This window comes from Diplotaxodon limnothrissa, linkage group LG7, assembly GCF_057381915.1.
Source record: "Diplotaxodon limnothrissa isolate DT_005_m linkage group LG7, D_limnothrissa_male_GT1.1, whole genome shotgun sequence".
NCBI classification, from domain to species: Eukaryota; Metazoa; Chordata; class Actinopteri; order Cichliformes; family Cichlidae; genus Diplotaxodon; species Diplotaxodon limnothrissa.
Window position 1 is genome coordinate 32,853,294 of NC_140602.1, and position 18,499 is coordinate 32,871,792.

The window sequence follows — 18,499 nt, forward strand, 5'->3', positions numbered from 1 at the left end:
TTGAAGAATAAGATTAAGAAAATCAAACGTTTCCTGTATAAAGCATCTTATTAAATGAAAGATTGATCTTCAATATATAAAAAAAACAAAAAAAACAATAGTGGCCAAGAAATTTCTCATTTATTGATGAAAATGATGAATGAATAGTGTATAAACATAAACAACTAATGTAAAGAGCTGTCTGTACAAGTTGGAAAATATTAACATGGAAATCTTCCAGTTGAATACAATTCTAAACCATTCATGTCAGAAAGGATTTTATAACTTAACATTTAATTTTTCTTCAAATGACAACCAATTGAGCCAGTGTAATTAAAAAATGAACTGAGGACTAATTAGAGTAATGTCCCATGTTTGAGTCTGAGATTTAATCAATGTGGCCCTACTCAGCTTCATCACTTGCCAAGATCTTCTGAAACAAAAGAACTTTTTCCCTGACATTAGACATGAAGGGTACATTGTTAGTCAGCTGTTGTTCTGTTTCTTTTTTCTTGTTCAGCTCCAGAATTCTTGCTGCCTCCTCAAACATTTCATCAGTGTAGTAAGTTTCTTTATTTGATGCCACCATCTCATCAATTTTTTTGATCAGATTGACAACTTGAGCTCTGTTCTTGATGTTACTGTTGTCAAACACATGATACCTGTTACCACATCTGTTCAGCAACTGTTTAACCTTCTTATGGCCCTCTTTCAGGTAATTTTCTATTGTTATGCCCTGTGTTGTCAGTTTGTCACCATGAGTAAACATGACAATCATGTAGTTTGAGGCCTTTGGTCCAAACAGTTTTTCCAGGGCATCCACACAGTTCTGCTCTTCTTTGGTAAACCTACCAATCTGTATGACCAGCAGGAAGACATGAGGGCCTGGAGTAGTAATCTGAATACATTTTGCGATTTCCTTCTTCATGATGTCTGCAGTTTTAGACGTATCCAGAAGACCGGGTGTGTCGACCACAGTGATCTTTCTCAAACAGTTTGGAACATTTTCAAACTCACAGGTTTGCGTCACTGACTGTGAGCTCACATTAGATTTAAAATACGTTTTGCCCAGGATGGTGTTGCCAACAGCACTCTTCCCAACACCAGTTTTACCGATCATCACAATCCTCCTTGGAGGACCTGCAGAAAGAAAAAAAAACTGTTGTTTTTACTTTTTACTCTTTTACTCTGAAACAAGTTCCACCTAATACACACTTACTGCAGTATTAAGAATAAGTATAAACATGAGATAACTTTACCATCAGGGATTGCAGCACCGTTGCCCATCTTTATTCTTATCTTGTTAGCTAATGAACAGAAACCCAGCTCTCCACTGTTTTAATCTAAAGCAGCTCCTGCACTCCACCCACTGGGTGGAGCTAATCTCTCAGGCTATAATACCAGGAGTGCATCTGACACATTTCAAAGCTGATTCAGATTCTGGTAAAATCTGCACACACTGTTCATTATTAAGCAGCTGACAAGATGAATTTTTCAAAGACTCAGGGTAAGTAACTCTGTCATACTTTATTCGATCAAAATGTATAAATCTTCTACAGCTTCAATATATCTGTAAAGACAGCAGATTGTTTAATATATTCAACATGAACAACTGAAACTCTTCTTAAAATTTCTAAGAAAATCTGAAATTAATAATATGAACAATTTTCTCGACTTTGTGATCAGGACTCCATATTTTGCAATATATCATCTGTATACTTTTTAATTTATTCATTTATAATTATTTTAGACGAGCAGTGTTTGTTTTCGGTGAATCTGTAACTATAACCTATAACTATAACTCAAAAGAAAAACAGCTTTAATGCTGAACTCAAAGTAACAAACTTCCAAAATACAAACAATAAACACAGGCAGGCATTACAGCTTGGTAAACGGTGGTTAAGGGTAGATCACGACATGGACACAGAGAAACACAGGGCTTAAATACACAGAGGGAGCAATCAGGGAATGGGTAACAGGAGGGAAACACAGCTGGGGCAAATCAGGCCTAATGAGGAAGCAAAACCAGACACATTAACATGAGCTATTCGGGCGTCTGATTCAATTCAATATTTTAAATCTCGATTAAAAACTTATTTGCTTAGCCTTGCTTTCCCTGCCTCCTAGAGCCCGCATTTTTGGTGTACTGTAAGTTATCTTTTTCGCTTTATTAATATTTATAATGTTTTAACCTTCAGCCTTTCGGGTTGTGCCTACTATACCTGGTGTATTATTGGTTAGTTATGTCACCCGCCTGCTAGTATATTTTATTTGTATTTTGTATTTGTATTTATTATTGCTCTAACTCGTTCTGTGAAGCACTTTGGCATACCTGTGGTTTTTAAATGTGCTATATAAATAAAATTGTATTGTATTGTATAAGACACTGACTTTCAAATTAAAACAGGAAACATAACACAGAGACACAGACTTGACAAGGAGATACAGCTAACAGGGGAGACAGAGCAACTAGAGAACACAGAGACATAACCATAAGACATAACTCTAACAAAGAAACCAAAGACTAGAAATGATAAATAATATAATAAACTCAAAACTCTGGGTCAACGACCCAGGCATCCTAACAGTATGAAGGTAATGCTTTATGCTCATTTCATGCCAGTTTCTGCCTTGAAATGTCAATCTCACTGCTATTGAATTGGCCTGTAGAAATGTATAATCTTAAAGAATTTTGTTTTCTTGGAGCAGTAAAGATTTTGTCACAATACTGCACAGTGATTCAGAGAGTATTTTTCAGGTATGGACAGTGAAATTTCTCTGTAGTTACAACACAATGTTGTGTTGCCACACACATATACAAAGACTGACTTACAAGGTAAAGCAACACAAGCTACACTATGACACCTGGTACAGGAATGTGTTCACACCGAACGCGATGGACGCGAATAGAGCGTCAGGTTTACATGTAAAGTCAATGGAAAGGCGCGATGACACGCGATTGCGGGTCCCGCGAAAATTCGGAAGCAGATTTGCGTCGCGAAAACGCCAAAACGCGTGAAACGCGTGTCAGTGTAGCGCGTCTGGCGCGTTTGACTCGCGAATAAAACCACGCGCGTGAGTTTTTGTGTAGCATTTTGTGCATACGCGCGTTTCGCGTCTACCGCTCGAGTTGGAAAAAACTGAACTCCAGCGTCAAACCAATCAGGAGCCTGGTGACGTGGCTGTTACCTAGGTCAAAGGGGCAGATCCAGCCAAATTCCTTCATACTTCAATGGAGGGAAGGCTAATCAATGCCGTAGCAAACAACCCGGAGCCGTACGACACCAGCTGCTTTCTGTACCGAGACAGGAATAAAAAGGACCGAGCTTGGAGGAAGATATGTGAAGAGATCGGGCAACCTGGTAAGTTCATTCATCTCTCTTTTGAAAGTTTTCACTGACCCGGGGAAGCCGCACAAAAGCTAGCAAGCCACCGCTATTTTCCCACTGACGTACAAATACCGTTCTGCTTTTATGCATGTTGTCATATAGGAATATATTTTTTGGTTTATTAATAAACAGCACACAGTGGTTCCGCACATCCGTCACTGCTTCGCTTTTTCGCTGATTTTTTTATTGCACAGTACAGCATTGCATTCTGCAGCCTGATTGACAAATCTCCTCCGTGTCGTGTCTCCTGCGCTTGCCAAATTTATCACGTTTGGTTTTGACAACCATCACGTCCAATAGAAAAAAACAGCACAAAGACACCCATAACTGTGACCCTCATTCGGAAATAGACACCTGCACCGCGAGGGAAAAAGGCGCACGAAAGTGGCAGGCAGATGAAGACAAACCGCGGCATAATAATACTTTTACGTTTTGCAATCTACAAAGGTTTGCACTTTGAGAATCAACTGTGAGAACTGTGACCAATGTTCATGTGTGTGGGGAAAAAAGTGTATAAAGTGCGTGACCAGGAGCTAGTTATTCTGAGAACCCCTGCTGCAATAAATGAGAGATCACTGTCTACTCTATGATTATTATATTCAACCTGTTAACATTTAATACTGTATTGATAGAACCAACTGATTCTGCAGCAGAGCATCCCCAGTCCCTGAGCTCCTGCTGCTGCACCCACAGATATGTACAGCAAGCACTGATACCTTTTTAGTTGGTGGGATTGCCTGTGATCACCTTTACTAAATATCTACAACCAATCTGATTATATCCTGTTTTTGTTTTTTTCAATGTTGAAATTAAAATCTAGTAGCAGTCTTCTCATTTCTTTGTGTTTTGTGCTGTTTTACAGGCCCACAGGGGAGGACGGCTCCGAGGCAGATGAGGGACGGGTCCCAGGACGGTCCATCGGTGGTGGAGCTGGCCATCCTGGAGTCCCTGAAGAGTCCACACCAGTCTCCAATGGAGTATTTCCTCCTCAGCCTGGTTCCTGCTCTGGAGAGCAGCTGGTCCTTTTTATTCCTGTCTCTCTGTAAATTCTTATATTTTATATATTTATGTTTAATGTATTTCTGTGTGAGAATTTTAATATTACTTAAAATAAATTTTTATAAAGACTAATGTCTCAGTTCTACTACACAGCAAATGTTGGCACACGACTTGACACATGTAGAATTTATTTCATATTATACTAATGACAAAATATACTAATACAGTGGGATGCAAAAGTTTGGGCAACCTTGTTAATAGACATTATTTTCCTGTATAAATCGTTGGTTGTTACAACAAAAAATGTCAGTTAAATATCATACAGGAGACACACACAGTGATATTTGAGAAGTGAAAAGAAGTTTACTGGATTTACAGAAAGTGTGCAATAATTGTTTAAACAAAATCAAGCAGGTGCATATATTTGGGCACCACAAAAAAAGAAATTAAATAAATATTTAGTGTATATCAATGTGTGTGTATCCTATATGATATATGGGGTGCCTTTGTCTGGACGTGCTTCCCATCCAGAGCTGCACAGCACAGAGGGAAGTTCCAGCGCTCCTGGAATCCCTCTGTGATGGACCGCCAGTCTCCAGGTGAAGGCACAGCCATGAAGTTGTCCACTAGACAGTCCCAGATGGCCGTCGCTACCTGGGGGATGATCTGGCTCACCGTGGACACACCGACTCTGTAACTGAATGCTTGGTCGTGAAGGAGTCCCTGGTGACAAGGAACCTGGACAAAATTGTTCAAAATCAGTATTATGTGTACTGCAGTTACAAAATACATTATTCAAATTCCAAAATACTTTTGTGATGTCAGATTTAAATCACAAAACTTAAATCTTACATAAAACATTTTGTAATTATAAGGATAATTACAAAATGTATATTAGATAATATCTAAAACAGTTGTGTTTTGTTTTAACTTTAACATATCATAATTTGATTGGTAGCAACTTTTGCCACTACAGTGAGCCAATCACTCATAATTCCTAAACATGTCAATCAGGTAGGAATGAAGTAAGACATTAATAGAAATAAAGAGTTGTGTGTTGACATGTAGCCCTTTCCTTGCTTAAATCATTAATATTTTTGAAAAATTAATCTGTGATAAGACAGCTTATCAAGATAGAACCATGTAACTAAAGATGAACCAAACTGTTCAGTTTTATCTAACTCTGTTTTAATAAAGGCTGGTGACCCCTGCTATAGAGTCTGACAGCTGCAGGGATTATATACAAACATTCAACTATCCCAGAATTAAACCAGGTCTAAATAAAAAGGAGTGAGTATCACTACAAAGGTTAACTCAGTGGTCCTAATGCTACAGTTTGATATCAGCAAACACCGAGCGCATACATTGATGTGACACCACAGCCATGCTATCATTGCAAACACTGATAACAGCATAAATCGAATTAAATCAGGACTTGATGAGAGCTTCTGAGTATCACTAGAAATATTATAAACAGTCGTCTTTGTACCACAGTTTGCTTTCAGTAAACACCGAGAGCATTCACTGTTAGCATAGCACATCCATGTTAGCAGTGTATAACTGGATGGTTTAGCATATTAGCACAGGTATCAATAAAGGACTACCATATTAAACACTTTTACTAACCTCAGGCAGACGGACAGGCGCTCTGCAGGTGGGATTGAGCGCCTGTAGTTGGTGTCTAGGCGGGCGATGCTGGGACCGACGAGGGAAAGCAGGTCCTCAAACTGGCCGACGGTGATAGCGCTGGAATCGGCCGTCATCCAGGCGCAGCTCCTGGAGCAAGTGGTGAAACTCACCAAACTGCTCACGCCTCTGGAGGACCTGATGGACCCAGGTACGGCGAGGACGTCTTTTACGCCACTGCTCTGCTCTCCACAGTACATAGAGAAGGGAGACTCTGTCTTCAAGCGCTAGCTCGACAGCTGCCATCTTGCAAAGATACCGGTCTGGCCCAACTCCCTCCCACATTCCTCCCACATTTGACGCGCGATGGATTTTTCTTGGACACGCGTTGAGACGCGAATGTGCACGCGTCAAATTAGGGGCGTTTGGGGCGTTTTATTCGCGTCCATCGCGTTCGGTGTGAACACACCGTAAGTCTTTAGTGCATACTTTGGACAAAACAGTTGTTTCCTTTATAAAAAAAAAAAGATAACGCTTGGACACTGCTAGCACCTGAAGATAGCAGGGTTGGGTATCATTTAGGTTTTATCCGATACCAGTACCAAACCAGTACACAGCAAATCCAGCATGTCCAAATTAACACTGTCGGATTTGATTTCAACACTATTAAAGTGTATATATGGGTCCACACCAGAGAGTGTTTAACTCTTTTTGGAGAGTTGGTACGTTAACTCTGATTTAGTGTTAAACACCAAATCTGTCTGGAGTTGATAATTTAACACTTGGTGTTAAGAGTTTATATATTAACTCTCAAAGAGTATTTTAGTTTAACTACGTAAGAGTTATCTTCTAATTCATTCTAAAAAGCAGGAATTTTACTGTTCTGAACTTCTAGAAATTTATGTTGGAAATAAACATTTACTAAAAAGATGCAATGGTTTTTGAAAAACATTTATTCTGAACTGTGCACCACAATTTCAAAACATTTTCTGAAAGATGTAACAGTATACATGTTCTCACTTTCATTAGAATTTTGTTTATCAAAAGGTCTGACATGGAATATAAGATGGCGCCGGTGAGGTCGGCTGCCGTCACGACTGCTCCGACCACTTTTTCTTTGTCTTTGCTTTTTAAGTTAGTTTTCAGCGTTTCTAAATCGGCAAAATCATCACCATTGGGTACATTAGGTATGACAGTGACACTCTTGTTTCTATTGGTATACAATGTACTCACAATTCGAAGTTTTTAACTCCGGATCCGAGCTGGCCGAGTGAGATCTCGAGGGAGAACAAAGGGAAGCGGCGGCGGCCTAGAGGGAAGCAAGCCGGCGTCAGGAACAGGCTGAGAGCTCGTGCACACCGCACACCTCTGCCTAGCATCCTGCTCGCCAACGTCCAGTCACTGGAGAACAAGCTTGACAACCTCAGGGCCAGGGTAAAGTTCCAGAGAGACATTCGGGACTGCAATCTCCTCTGCTTCACCGAGACATGGCTGAACCCAGCGGTGCCGGACCACGCCATCCAGCCGGCCGAGTTCTTCTCGGTTCACCACATGGACAGGACACGGGACTCGGGGAAGTCAAGGGGAGGCGGCGTGTGTTTAATGGTGAACAACAACTGGTGCAACAGTGCGAACGTTGTTCCTCTCACACGCTCCTGCACACCAAATCTGGAACTACTGTCCATCATGTGTCGTCCTTTTTATCTACCTCGGGAATTTACATCGGTCATTGTAAGTGCCGTTTATATTCCACCACAAGCGGACACGGTCACCGCCTTATGCGAGCTGCATGAGGCACTCACACAGCACCAGACACAACACCGTGACGCTGCGCTTATTGTGACGGGGGACTTTAATAGCGCCAACCTCAAACGCGCAGCGCCGAACTTTTATCAACACATCACCTGCCCCACCAGGGGTGAAAGGACACTGGACCACTGCTACACTACGGTCAAGGACGGCTACAAGGCACAATCCCGCCCCCCGTTTGGCAAATCTGATCACGCCGCCATCTTCCTCATGCCAAAATACAAACAAAGGCTGAAACAGGAAGTTCCGGTTCAGAGGAAGGTCGCGCGCTGGACGGATCAATCGGTGGCCGCGTTACAGGACGCACTCGATGACGCAGACTGGGGCATGTTCAGAAACAGCTCCGACGATGACGTCAACGTGTTTACGGAAGCGGTTGTGGGATTCATCGGGAAACTAGCGGATGATACCGTGGAGACAAAGACTATCATAACGTTTCCCAACCAGAAGCCGTGGGTGGATAAAACCATCCGCGACGCTCTGAGATCCCGCACCGCTGCCTACAACACGGGACTCATGACGGGGGACATGGACCCGTACAAAGCCGCGTCATATAACGTGCGGAGGGCGGTGAAAGAGGCGAAGCAGCGCTACGGGAGGAAACTAGAGTCACAACTCCAACAGAGTGACTCTAGGAGCCTGTGGCGGGGACTAAGGACAATAACGGACTATAAAGCACCAACAACCGGTATGACGAACGCGGCCGTGACTCTGGCAGACGAGCTGAACACTTTCTATGCTCGCTTCGAGGCTGCAGCTAAGGTCTCCAACAATGCTAGTGTTAGCGGCGCTAACGGCTGCAGACAGGAAGATACTGCCAGCACCGGAAACGTGCTCGTCATCTCCGAGCATGAAGTAAGGAGAGCCTTCAAGAGAGTGAACACCAGGAAAGCAGCAGGACCAGACGGCATCCCAGGTCGTATCCTCAGAGACTGCGCATACCAGCTAGCTCCTGTGTTCACTGAGATATTCAACATCTCTTTATCTCAGTTGGTGATCCCCACATGCTTCAAAGAGTCCATCATTGTTCCTGTCCCGAAGAAACCCCACCCTGCTTCTCTCAATGACTATCGCCCTGTAGCCCTCACCTCAGTAGTGATGAAGTGCTTTGAACGCCTGGTCAGAGACTTCATCATTTCTTCACTACCAGACACACTGGACCCACTACAGTTTGCTTACCGTCCAAATCGTTCCACAGACGATGCCATCTCTCATCTCCTCCACACATCACTCACTCACTTGGACACTAGAAGGGGGAATTATGTTAAAATGCTCTTCATAGACTACAGCTCTGCATTTAACACCATAATTCCCTCCACACTCACCACCAAGCTGGAGCATCTGGGACTCAGCTCATCTATGTGTCAGTGGATCTCCAACTTCCTAACTGGCAGACCACAGGCAGTAAGGATGGGCGGACATGTCTCAGCCTCCACCACTCTCAGCACTGGAGCCCCCCAGGGGTGTGTTCTGAGCCCCCTGCTGTACTCTTTGTACACATATGACTGTGTGGCCACTACCAGCTCCACCACCATCATCAAGTTTGCTGACGACACCGTCGTGGTGGGCCTGATCTCTGATAACAACGAGACGGCCTACCTGAAGGAGATTAGGAATCTGGAGAACTGGTGCCAGAGGAACAACCTCCTTCTAAACGTCAGTAAGACAAAGGAGCTGATAGTGGACTTCAGCACTAAGCAGGAGAGGAACTACCAGACCCCCGTCATCAACGAGTGCCCAGTGGAGAGAGTGGACAGCTTCAAATACCTCGGAGTTCACATCACGCAGGACCTGTCATGGTCCTGTCACATCAACACCGTGGTGAAAAAGGCCCGACAGCGTCTCTACCACCTCAGACGCTTGAGAGACTTCCAACTGCCCTCCAAGGTGCTCAGGAACTTTTACTCGTGCACCATAGAGAGCATCCTGGCGGGAAACATCTTAACCTGGTTCGGGAACAGCACCATGCAGGACAGACGAGCTCTACAGAGGGTTGTGCGGTCAGCTGAGCGCACCATCCGCTCCGAGCTCCCTGACCTGCACTCAATCTACAGCAGGCGGTGCTGGACCAAGGCCAGGAAGATCGTGAAGGACCTCAGCCATCCCAACAACAGACTGTTCTCTCTGTTGAGGTCAGGAAAGCGATTCCGCTCCCTGAAGACCAACACAGAGAGACTGAGGAGGAGCTTCTTCCCGCAGGCGATACGGTCTCTCAATCACACCACCACACAGTACTGACCCACACATACAGTTCTTACACACACACTGGACTTTCTGGACTTTGGTTTTGCACAACACTGGTCACTATATTCTTCATTTCCGGTTAATACTTGTACAGTTGCTGTTATTGTGTATATATTTATTTATATTTAGATTTCTTCATACATTCTTATATAGTTCTATATTGTGTATTTTGTTGTACAGTTATTTTATTTTCAACTTTAATTTATATATTTTATCTTATTCTTCCCAGTTAAATTTACCCTTCATTCTAATTTGTGTTGTACAGTTATTTCATTTTTAACCTTAATTTATATTTTATTCCTTCCTAGTTAAATTTACCCTTTTTAATTTTTCATATTTATTTCCTATCTTATTCATAGCCTTTTCCTTTTTTGTTTTCTTTAGGTCACGAGCAGTTGTCCAAGCATTTCACTACATATCGTACTGTGTATGACTGTGTACGTGACAAATAAAAATTTGAATTTGAATTTGAATTACATAGGTGAGCTGGTAAATGCAAATAACATCACTTATTTCTTCAATACAATATGCATGTCCTTCATTCATCACTTTGTGGAACTTCAACGCACTTCTGCTCTCCCCCATATTCCATCTTCACAAGCATATCCTATGTGGAGATTGAATAAAAATTAGTTGACACTAATTAATGGCACAAATAATCCAGTAAACAATTGCTGCACAGTAAAAAAAAAAAAAAAAAAAAAAAAAAAGGAATCCTCTTTGAGCCATTATTTGTGTAAAGTATTTTCCCAAAAGACAAAGACACAGGCAACAGGTAATACTGAACTAAATGTTTTAGGTGTATTTGACCAAAGGTTTGACTGAAAATTCACATGCAAGCTTTTTTTCAAGGCTGTCGTATTTGCCCACAAACAATACCTTTCAGCTAGCTAAAACATAATATTATGCTATCACCGAGCAACATGGCTAATGCCTTTCACACAGCTTTGTCTCAACTCCAAAGAGCCACAGAAGTAAAAGATAATAATAATAATTGAAACAATCTTTGAAAAAATGACTTACCAAGCATGGCAAACAACTCAAATCAGTGTTGCCAGCTCCTCAGTAAGGAAAATCGCTATTGGCTGTCCTAAAAGTCGCTAGAAGTCGCTAAATGACGTCATCACCTAATTTGCATAATTGGTCATGCTAATCTAATTGTAACCTACGCTGTTGGAGAGAGAAATAGCATCGTGGAAGAGACATAGACTGAGTAAAAAACGTCTTAAATGAATTTAGAATTTATTTAGAACTACAAATCAGAATCAGAATACTTTATTCATCCCGAGGGAAATTCAATTTCTTTTAGCAATTATTGTTTTTTAATGTCACAATTCCAACCTTGCTCCTTTATCCGGGCCTGGACTGGCAAAAGTGACCCAAGATTGGCACTCTGGTGGAGTTACTGTGTGTGTGTTTATAAGTAGTTTTAAACCTTGTGATCCACAAAACAGCATAAAGGTAAAAGAAGAACTGACTGCGTTACAGTCAGTGCGGGAGCAGCGGCTTCGCTCATGCGAGATTCATTTGCAGTTTGGACGCATAGGTGTGAACATTTTCTGCCCTGATAGCAGCTGATAGCGCCTGTGAGTGCTTTGGCACGGGTGAGGTGCCCACGGCAGCACCGCTGCTTGTTGAGAGTAAAAGCGATACGCGCTTTCAAGTCAAAAAGTCGTCATAAATAAGTCTCCAATAACACCAGAAAAAGTCGCCAGGTTTGTCGCTAGTCGCTTTTCAGAAAAAAAGTCGCTAAGGGGGTCTGAAAACTCACTGAATATAGCGACAAAGTCGTTAAGTTGGCAACACTGACTCAAATATGTAGAGCAAAATGTTCTGAAACGGCTTCACGTCGGCTTCGATTGGAGCCTATGGTGCTGGGGGCGGAGTCTGTGAATTTACTCTGTTGGTGTCATAGCCCCTCTAGGAGTTCAGAGTTAAGAGGTCAAGAGTTAATGTTTCCATTGTAACACCTCCAGATTTGAAATAGAAACACTCATTTTTAACACTTGATTTTAACTACTATCATTTTACACCTCAGAGTTACATTAAAAGAATGTGACTCTGCTTAGAGTAAAATTAATTCTACTTTTGCAAGAAGACTATTAACACCAAAACAGTTAACACTTTTGAATTTGCTGTGTACTTTTGAAACGGTGCCGGTGCTTAAACGGTGCTTAAACGGTGCTTAAAGAACGGAGAACACAAAATTGGTCCAAAAACCTCTCATGTTCAGCTGTTTTTTTTGTAAAAAGATAACAATGTTAGACTATAGGGGATTTTTGGTATCACTCTTAGCTGGAAGCAGTGCTTAATCAATGGAAAAAATACAAGATTTGTCCAAAAGCCTCTCATGTTTAGCTGTTTTCCACTTTTTCTTTGGTCATTTTAGCCTTTTTGGCCAGGGTGAAGGGAGTATCTGCCATCAAACAAGAAGACAGCCGCATGTAGCTATGATGATGTTTGCTAGTTCACCTCACATGCATTAATTTAATAACGTGGTTAGCCTACTCAACGTAAATTATACACGAACAACATTAAGCTACTCACGCAGAGAAGAACGGCTGCTGCTGCCATCATCATCTGTCATCATTTCTGCTACACTGGCAGGGCTAGGGGCCAGGACTCTACTCTTTGGGTTTTTGGGGAATGTTGCTAACTCCGGGTCCAATAACAGGCAACCCACCCGCAGTAGATGTGCACGGTGTGAGGTCTCACAACAAGTTATCAAATACGGCGCATTTCTCAGCTTTTAACAAAATGCTATGTGTCGCCAGGTGTTTCATCAGATTCGAGGAGTTACCTCCTTTGCACAGTATCACCTTAAAGCACTTGTTGCAGGCTGCTGAGTTTGCATCTTGTGCTGTGAAGTACAGCCAGACTTTTGACCGCTTCCCCTTGGGCATTTTTAATCTGTAGCTCTGCTCTAAAAGAACGTACGTACCTGGACCCACCTACTATCCTCGGAAAGGTAAAATGATTGGCTAGAATCCAAAGTGTATGACATGTCAGGGGGGGGAAAAAAGCACCGAAATGTGTGCTGCTTTTCGGTCTGGTTACTACCGTTTATGTCAGAATACCAGATACTGGTACCCATCCCTAGAAGATAGTCAGATTAACAGTATTTTGTGTCTATCTGCCATTCTGCAATTCATCTCATGTAAACAATAACGTGGCGCACGTGACGTGAAAAAAGGCACATACCTTTGACGTTGTGTGATGAACTCTGTATTCCTCGTCCACACATAAATGCAAAAAAGGAGTTTTAAAAAATCTCCGTTTTCGGTGATTCGAAATGCTGTTTACGTGTGGACGAAACAGCTGCGTTTTCAAAATTACCCATGTAGGTGTGGACGTAGCGTAAAAGAGTTAGTAGTTTATTTTCTTACTACCTGTAATTTATTGCAGATTACTTGTATTTGCTTAATTGCTTACTAAATGTTTGAGGTGTGAAATAAACCGCAGTGGAGCAAAATATGATTGTGTTTGGTTGGAGGATAATAATAATGTGTATGTGTTAGTCCCCATAGGGAAATAGTTCTTCTGCATTTAACCCATTCACCCAGTGAAGCAGTGGGCAGCCACCAATGCAGCGCCCGGGGAGCAGTGTGTAGGGACGGTACCTTGCTCAGGGGTACCTCAGGGTAGCCATTCAGTGGAGTTGAACCCCCGACCTTCCGATCATGGGGCCACCACTCCACCTACTGAGCTATCCCTGCCCCATGTGTTTGTGCGTGTGCGTGTGCGTGCACGCGCGGTCAGTAGGGGGGTGCGAACATTTTTCTTGTAAAACAAAGGAGGGCCTAGCAAAAACAGTTTGGGAACCACTGAGATAGAGAGACATGCTGAAAAGCAGCCAGCCTGTTGGAGAATAATAGTGCAATCAAAAACAGAGTCTTAGCACAGCAGTTGCCCAACCCTTTTGTTCTGTGAAACTGCTTTTTTGTTTTTAGTTATGTTTAATGCCACAGATATATGTGAATGATTTTATATTATAAATTATTATAAAATAAAGCAGATTGTTTCTGAAAGTTATTATTGCTTTTGCTTCCACAGAAAATTCTGGCAAGTTTACTATCGCTTTGTTTGGAGAAAAGCCTGATTTCATGAGCAAGATCGAAAGTACATTCCTCCAAGGTCACTGTACTTTTGGGAAGCCTTCACCTTACTGTGAATTGAAAGAAGATAATTCATTCAGGATCATCAGTGCTCCTAAATTCTTTGATGATGAATGTATGAATCCAGACCAGAAGATTATTGACTTCATGGCACTTTCATATCCTGGCCCTCATTTATTCATACTGGCAATAGAGTCAGAAAGCACATCTAAAGAAAAAGTGGGGAATCAAATCATTGCATTTAAAGATATCTTTGAAGAAAATGTCACAGAAAATTTAGTTGTCATCTTAGAAAAACAAGAAAACCATGATTTACTCAGTTATGTAGACGAAGTGTTCAACGTCAAGTCGGTTATTCTGAAAAAAATGGTTTCAGTATTTATGAACTGGTCTTCAAACCATCAGTCATTTCAGTTTGACTACAAAAACTACAGCCACAAAATTGTGCAAAGAAGGAAACATGAGTTGGAACGCAAAAGGTAAAAAAAATTTCCATACTCTAATTTTGAGATAAGCTGGTATTTATATTTTTGTGTACAGTCATAGTGATTACTGTTATCTTTTCAGAAATGACTTCCATTCTTACAATGACCTTCAGAGAACAGGTAAGTATATATTAGAATGCAGATTCTTCTGTTATTTATTTATTTATTTATTTATTTATTTATTTATTTATTTATTTATTAAATATTAGAATAATCTTAGAAAATGCTAAATGATTACCGCTATAATTACGCCATTATAGTTGATTTTTTTTTAATTATTATTAATTTCAGGTAAAATTTCTGGTTTTTGGCTGGCCAAACCTTTTCAGGCAAAGCTACACTGTAGACATCAAGTGTTTAGTCTCCTCCATCAGCTATTTTCATTTTCTCTATTTGATCTACAATGATATCCTGTGTATCAGGGAGAGAACTGACGATCAGGGCTCTTTGTGTGTTAAAAGCCTTGCAGGTATACTAATTCTATGTTGTATCCACAGTGTCAGTAGCTAGCTATCCAAATCATACTCCTTAAATATTATCATATCATATCAGTTTTTTCTCTCTTCACTCTTCTGCCTGGCTCAGTCTGCCCTCTTCAGCTTCATCCCTATCTGGTCAACTGAGTTTTACATTTGATCAGTTATCATCCACTGCTTCGTTTTCCCTTTTTTCCTACTAATCTTGACAGAAGGTCATCACAACATCAAGAACAGTTTCTTGTTCATTCAGACGCAGGTTCATCCAAACGTGCTCCCCTCCTGTCATCACAATGGACCGGCTCTACGTTGATGAACAGCTCTACCATGACCCCAGCACCACTCCCTGGTTGTATTAATGCCACTCCATATAAGAATCCCTCTCCTTCTGTTAACTTTCTCCCCAACTTTGCTGTCTTTCTTATGTTCCTTTTCCATTCCCTGGTCTTGTCTACTGTTACTGTAATAACTCCAAATAAAAAATCCTAATAAAATATGACTATCTAGTGGACCATTATAGCAAAAGCCATGGTTCACTTCTCAAAGTAAATCCATTCTGATTGCTGCACTGCCAGACAGGTCAGGTAAAAATTTTAATTTATTCATTTATATATTTATTTATATATTTATTTTTTGTATGTTTTTCGTAGAACCAGGTGTTTTCATAGTAATCTTAACAGGTTTCAGAAGAGAAGTAATTATGAAAATAGATTATCTATTACATACCCCATATCCCAGACTCTCCAAACATCTCAGTGTAAATATTATGAAAGGTTATAAAAATACATACAGACTATCCATGCGGTTGAAAAATCCCTGAACATGTCTAAATGAACAGCATTCATTGCACATGTTTCCTCAGGTGTCTATTCGCTATGCTCCTTCAACTCACAAAGAATCTTTTTTGCACCTGAGCATAATATTAGTATACCTTAGAAGTTATGACACAATAAATGCATCCAGTTAAAAAAACAAAGGTAAAACAATGATTAGATGTCTTACCTTCAAAGTGTACATAATGCCTGATGCCACATAGAGGAACAGTTGGGAACTGAGAAATTAACTCAATTCCTGTTTTACATCTTCCAGGTGGCAGTGCCCACAGTTCGTTAGATGCTGTGTTTAACATAGTTCTGCTGGGAAAAGGTGGGACTGGAAAGAGCGCTTCAGCAAACACAATCCTGGCTGCAGAGAACTCCCTGCAGCCAATGCTTCCATCCCTGACAATTGGGAATAGCCAGCAGGATTCAACCCCATTTAAATCCTATCCAAGCTCAACACCAGTAACCACCAAGTGTGAGACCAGAATGATGAAGGTTGGGAGTGGAAAACAGATTAGACTGGTTGACACCCCGGACTTCTGTCATGAAAACAAATCCATGCAAGAGGCACAGCTGAATGAGTGTAAGTTGTACTGTCAGCCAGGGCAGTGTGTGGTGTTACTTGTGATACAGCTCGGCAGGTTCACAGAGGGCGAAAGAGGAATATTAGAGAACCTGGAGAAACTTCTTGGCTGGAGAATCAGAGAAAAAACAATCGTCCTGTTTACACATGGGGAAAATATTAAATGTAACCTCAACGAGTTCATTGTTCCACAAAGTCACCTCAAGGAAATATTGGAAGCTTGTGGCAATCGTTACCATGTATTCAAGAACACCTCCAAAGACTCTAAACAGGTCAAGGAACTCATCAAGAAAGTTGAACAGTTGTTTCCAAATTTGACAGAAAAAGACCCATCTCCACAGTGTTGTTTGTGTTAGCTTTAACTTTGGTTGATGTGCACTGAATGTCCCAAAAAAAGTGATCAACTCCAAGCCCGTTCTCACTCATGACGCGTAATATACCAAAGATTTGTCACATCCCGAGGTGTTCTATGGAAAGGTGGCCTTCCGCGTTCCTATGCTACGCACCAAATTGTGGATGAAATTGAATAGAATAACGCTCCCACGGTAACACGCATTCCAGCCATGTACTACAGCCCTGACCATAACCTTATCCCTAACGTTAACTACCACCTTAAGCGTGTTAGTGTTTTCCAAAGCGATTTACGTAAAATAAATGTACATGCGTAGATTCATTCAAAACAGTTCTCACGTTTCCTCATTTTTCCAAACTCATAATATAGGGACGTGTTGGGTGGCCGAAAGTGCAATATACTGATGATTTGCCACCTGGTGTAAAATGTTATGCTTTGGAAGTGAGAACGTGTTGATAACTCCATGTATCAGTTTGTGGAGAAGGTACAAGTGTAATACTTTGATGCAGTATGAATTTATTATTGTGTGTATTTATCTTGATAGCTGTTCTGTCATTGTAACTCCAATCTTCAAGTTTAGAAGATTACTTATTACTTATACTTAATTTGCCTTTAAATATATTTACATTTTTTTTTGCAACTTAGGGAAATAAGTATGAATAATCAAATATGATGAAAAGATAATTAAAGACTTCAGTATCGTTTATAGATAGTCATTGTTCAGTATGTTCAGTATTGAAAGATCAAAACAGGTTGGAAGTAGGTGGGCAATATCTCCAGTTTTTCTTTTTTTTTTGTATATCAGAAAATTGGGGTATGTTTGGGAAAGCTAGTTTATAAGTTTTGGTATAGCATAACGTGCATAAGACAAAATGTTGATGAGTAAAATAGAACAATTTCTATACATCCAGTTTATTTGATATCTATTCAAAACAAAATGGAAAATAATGATAATAATAAACTCAACTTAATCCAGCAATTATGTTGTGTCAGTTATTTAAAGTCTTGTTCTAACTAGTATTAACTATAAATGTTTATTACAACATCTTTATTACTGGTAGTTCACATATCAGCTCATGCCCTTTGTTCTGTCCATCTCAGGTGTTGCTCTTCCTTCTATTGGAGCAGGTATGCAGACATGTGGTCTCTGGCTCTCGGGGGTGGGTAATATTGCAGCCTCTCACTGATGGCACTTTATTTATGCTTTGATGGTTACCCCAGTGCTGTCAGCGTTAATCTTGCTAAAATGTCATTAACGCCATAACCGCATTAACGCGGCAAATCTCCGTTAGCGAGTTAGGCTCACCCTGTGCGAGCAGCTGCGCGGCGCTAACCGCGCTGACGAATTGACAAGCTCAGCAATCTGTTCTCTGTTCATGGAGTTAGTGTTGTCAGACACATGAAACCTGTTACCACATTTGTTAACTAATTTTCCAATCATGGTGATTGGTGCAAACAGTTTTTCCAGGGTGTTGTAACAGCTGTCTGGCGAGTAAGGAGCGGCTAGCAGGTCCAGCGGGCATGTGGTGTGGAGGTTAGCCGGATAACTCGAAGCCAGTCAGTTAAATCCAATAACAGACCTTTATTCGCTGTCAGCAACATTACACTTTATAAGCCAGGT

General features: G+C 41.1%; 2 protein-coding genes across 2 annotated transcripts; one reads left to right on the plus strand and one right to left on the minus strand.

The window, feature by feature from the left end:
• Positions 1–382: 382 nt before the first annotated feature.
• Positions 383–1,266, minus strand: LOC146628601 (GTPase IMAP family member 9-like). Its single transcript, XM_085357937.1, has 2 exons — positions 1,239–1,266; positions 383–1,119 (listed from the first exon to the last, which is right to left on the minus strand). The coding sequence occupies exons 1-2, from the start codon at positions 1,264–1,266 to the stop codon at positions 383–385; spliced, it is 765 nt and encodes a 254-aa protein (XP_085214063.1).
• A 12,847-nt stretch (positions 1,267–14,113) lies between these two features.
• On the plus strand, positions 14,114–16,882 carry LOC146628602 (uncharacterized). Its single transcript, XM_085357938.1, has 4 exons — positions 14,114–14,640; positions 14,729–14,766; positions 15,376–15,471; positions 16,212–16,882. The coding sequence occupies exons 1-4, from the start codon at positions 14,150–14,152 to the stop codon at positions 16,880–16,882; spliced, it is 1,296 nt and encodes a 431-aa protein (XP_085214064.1). The 5' UTR covers positions 14,114–14,149.
• Positions 16,883–18,499: the final 1,617 nt, after the last annotated feature.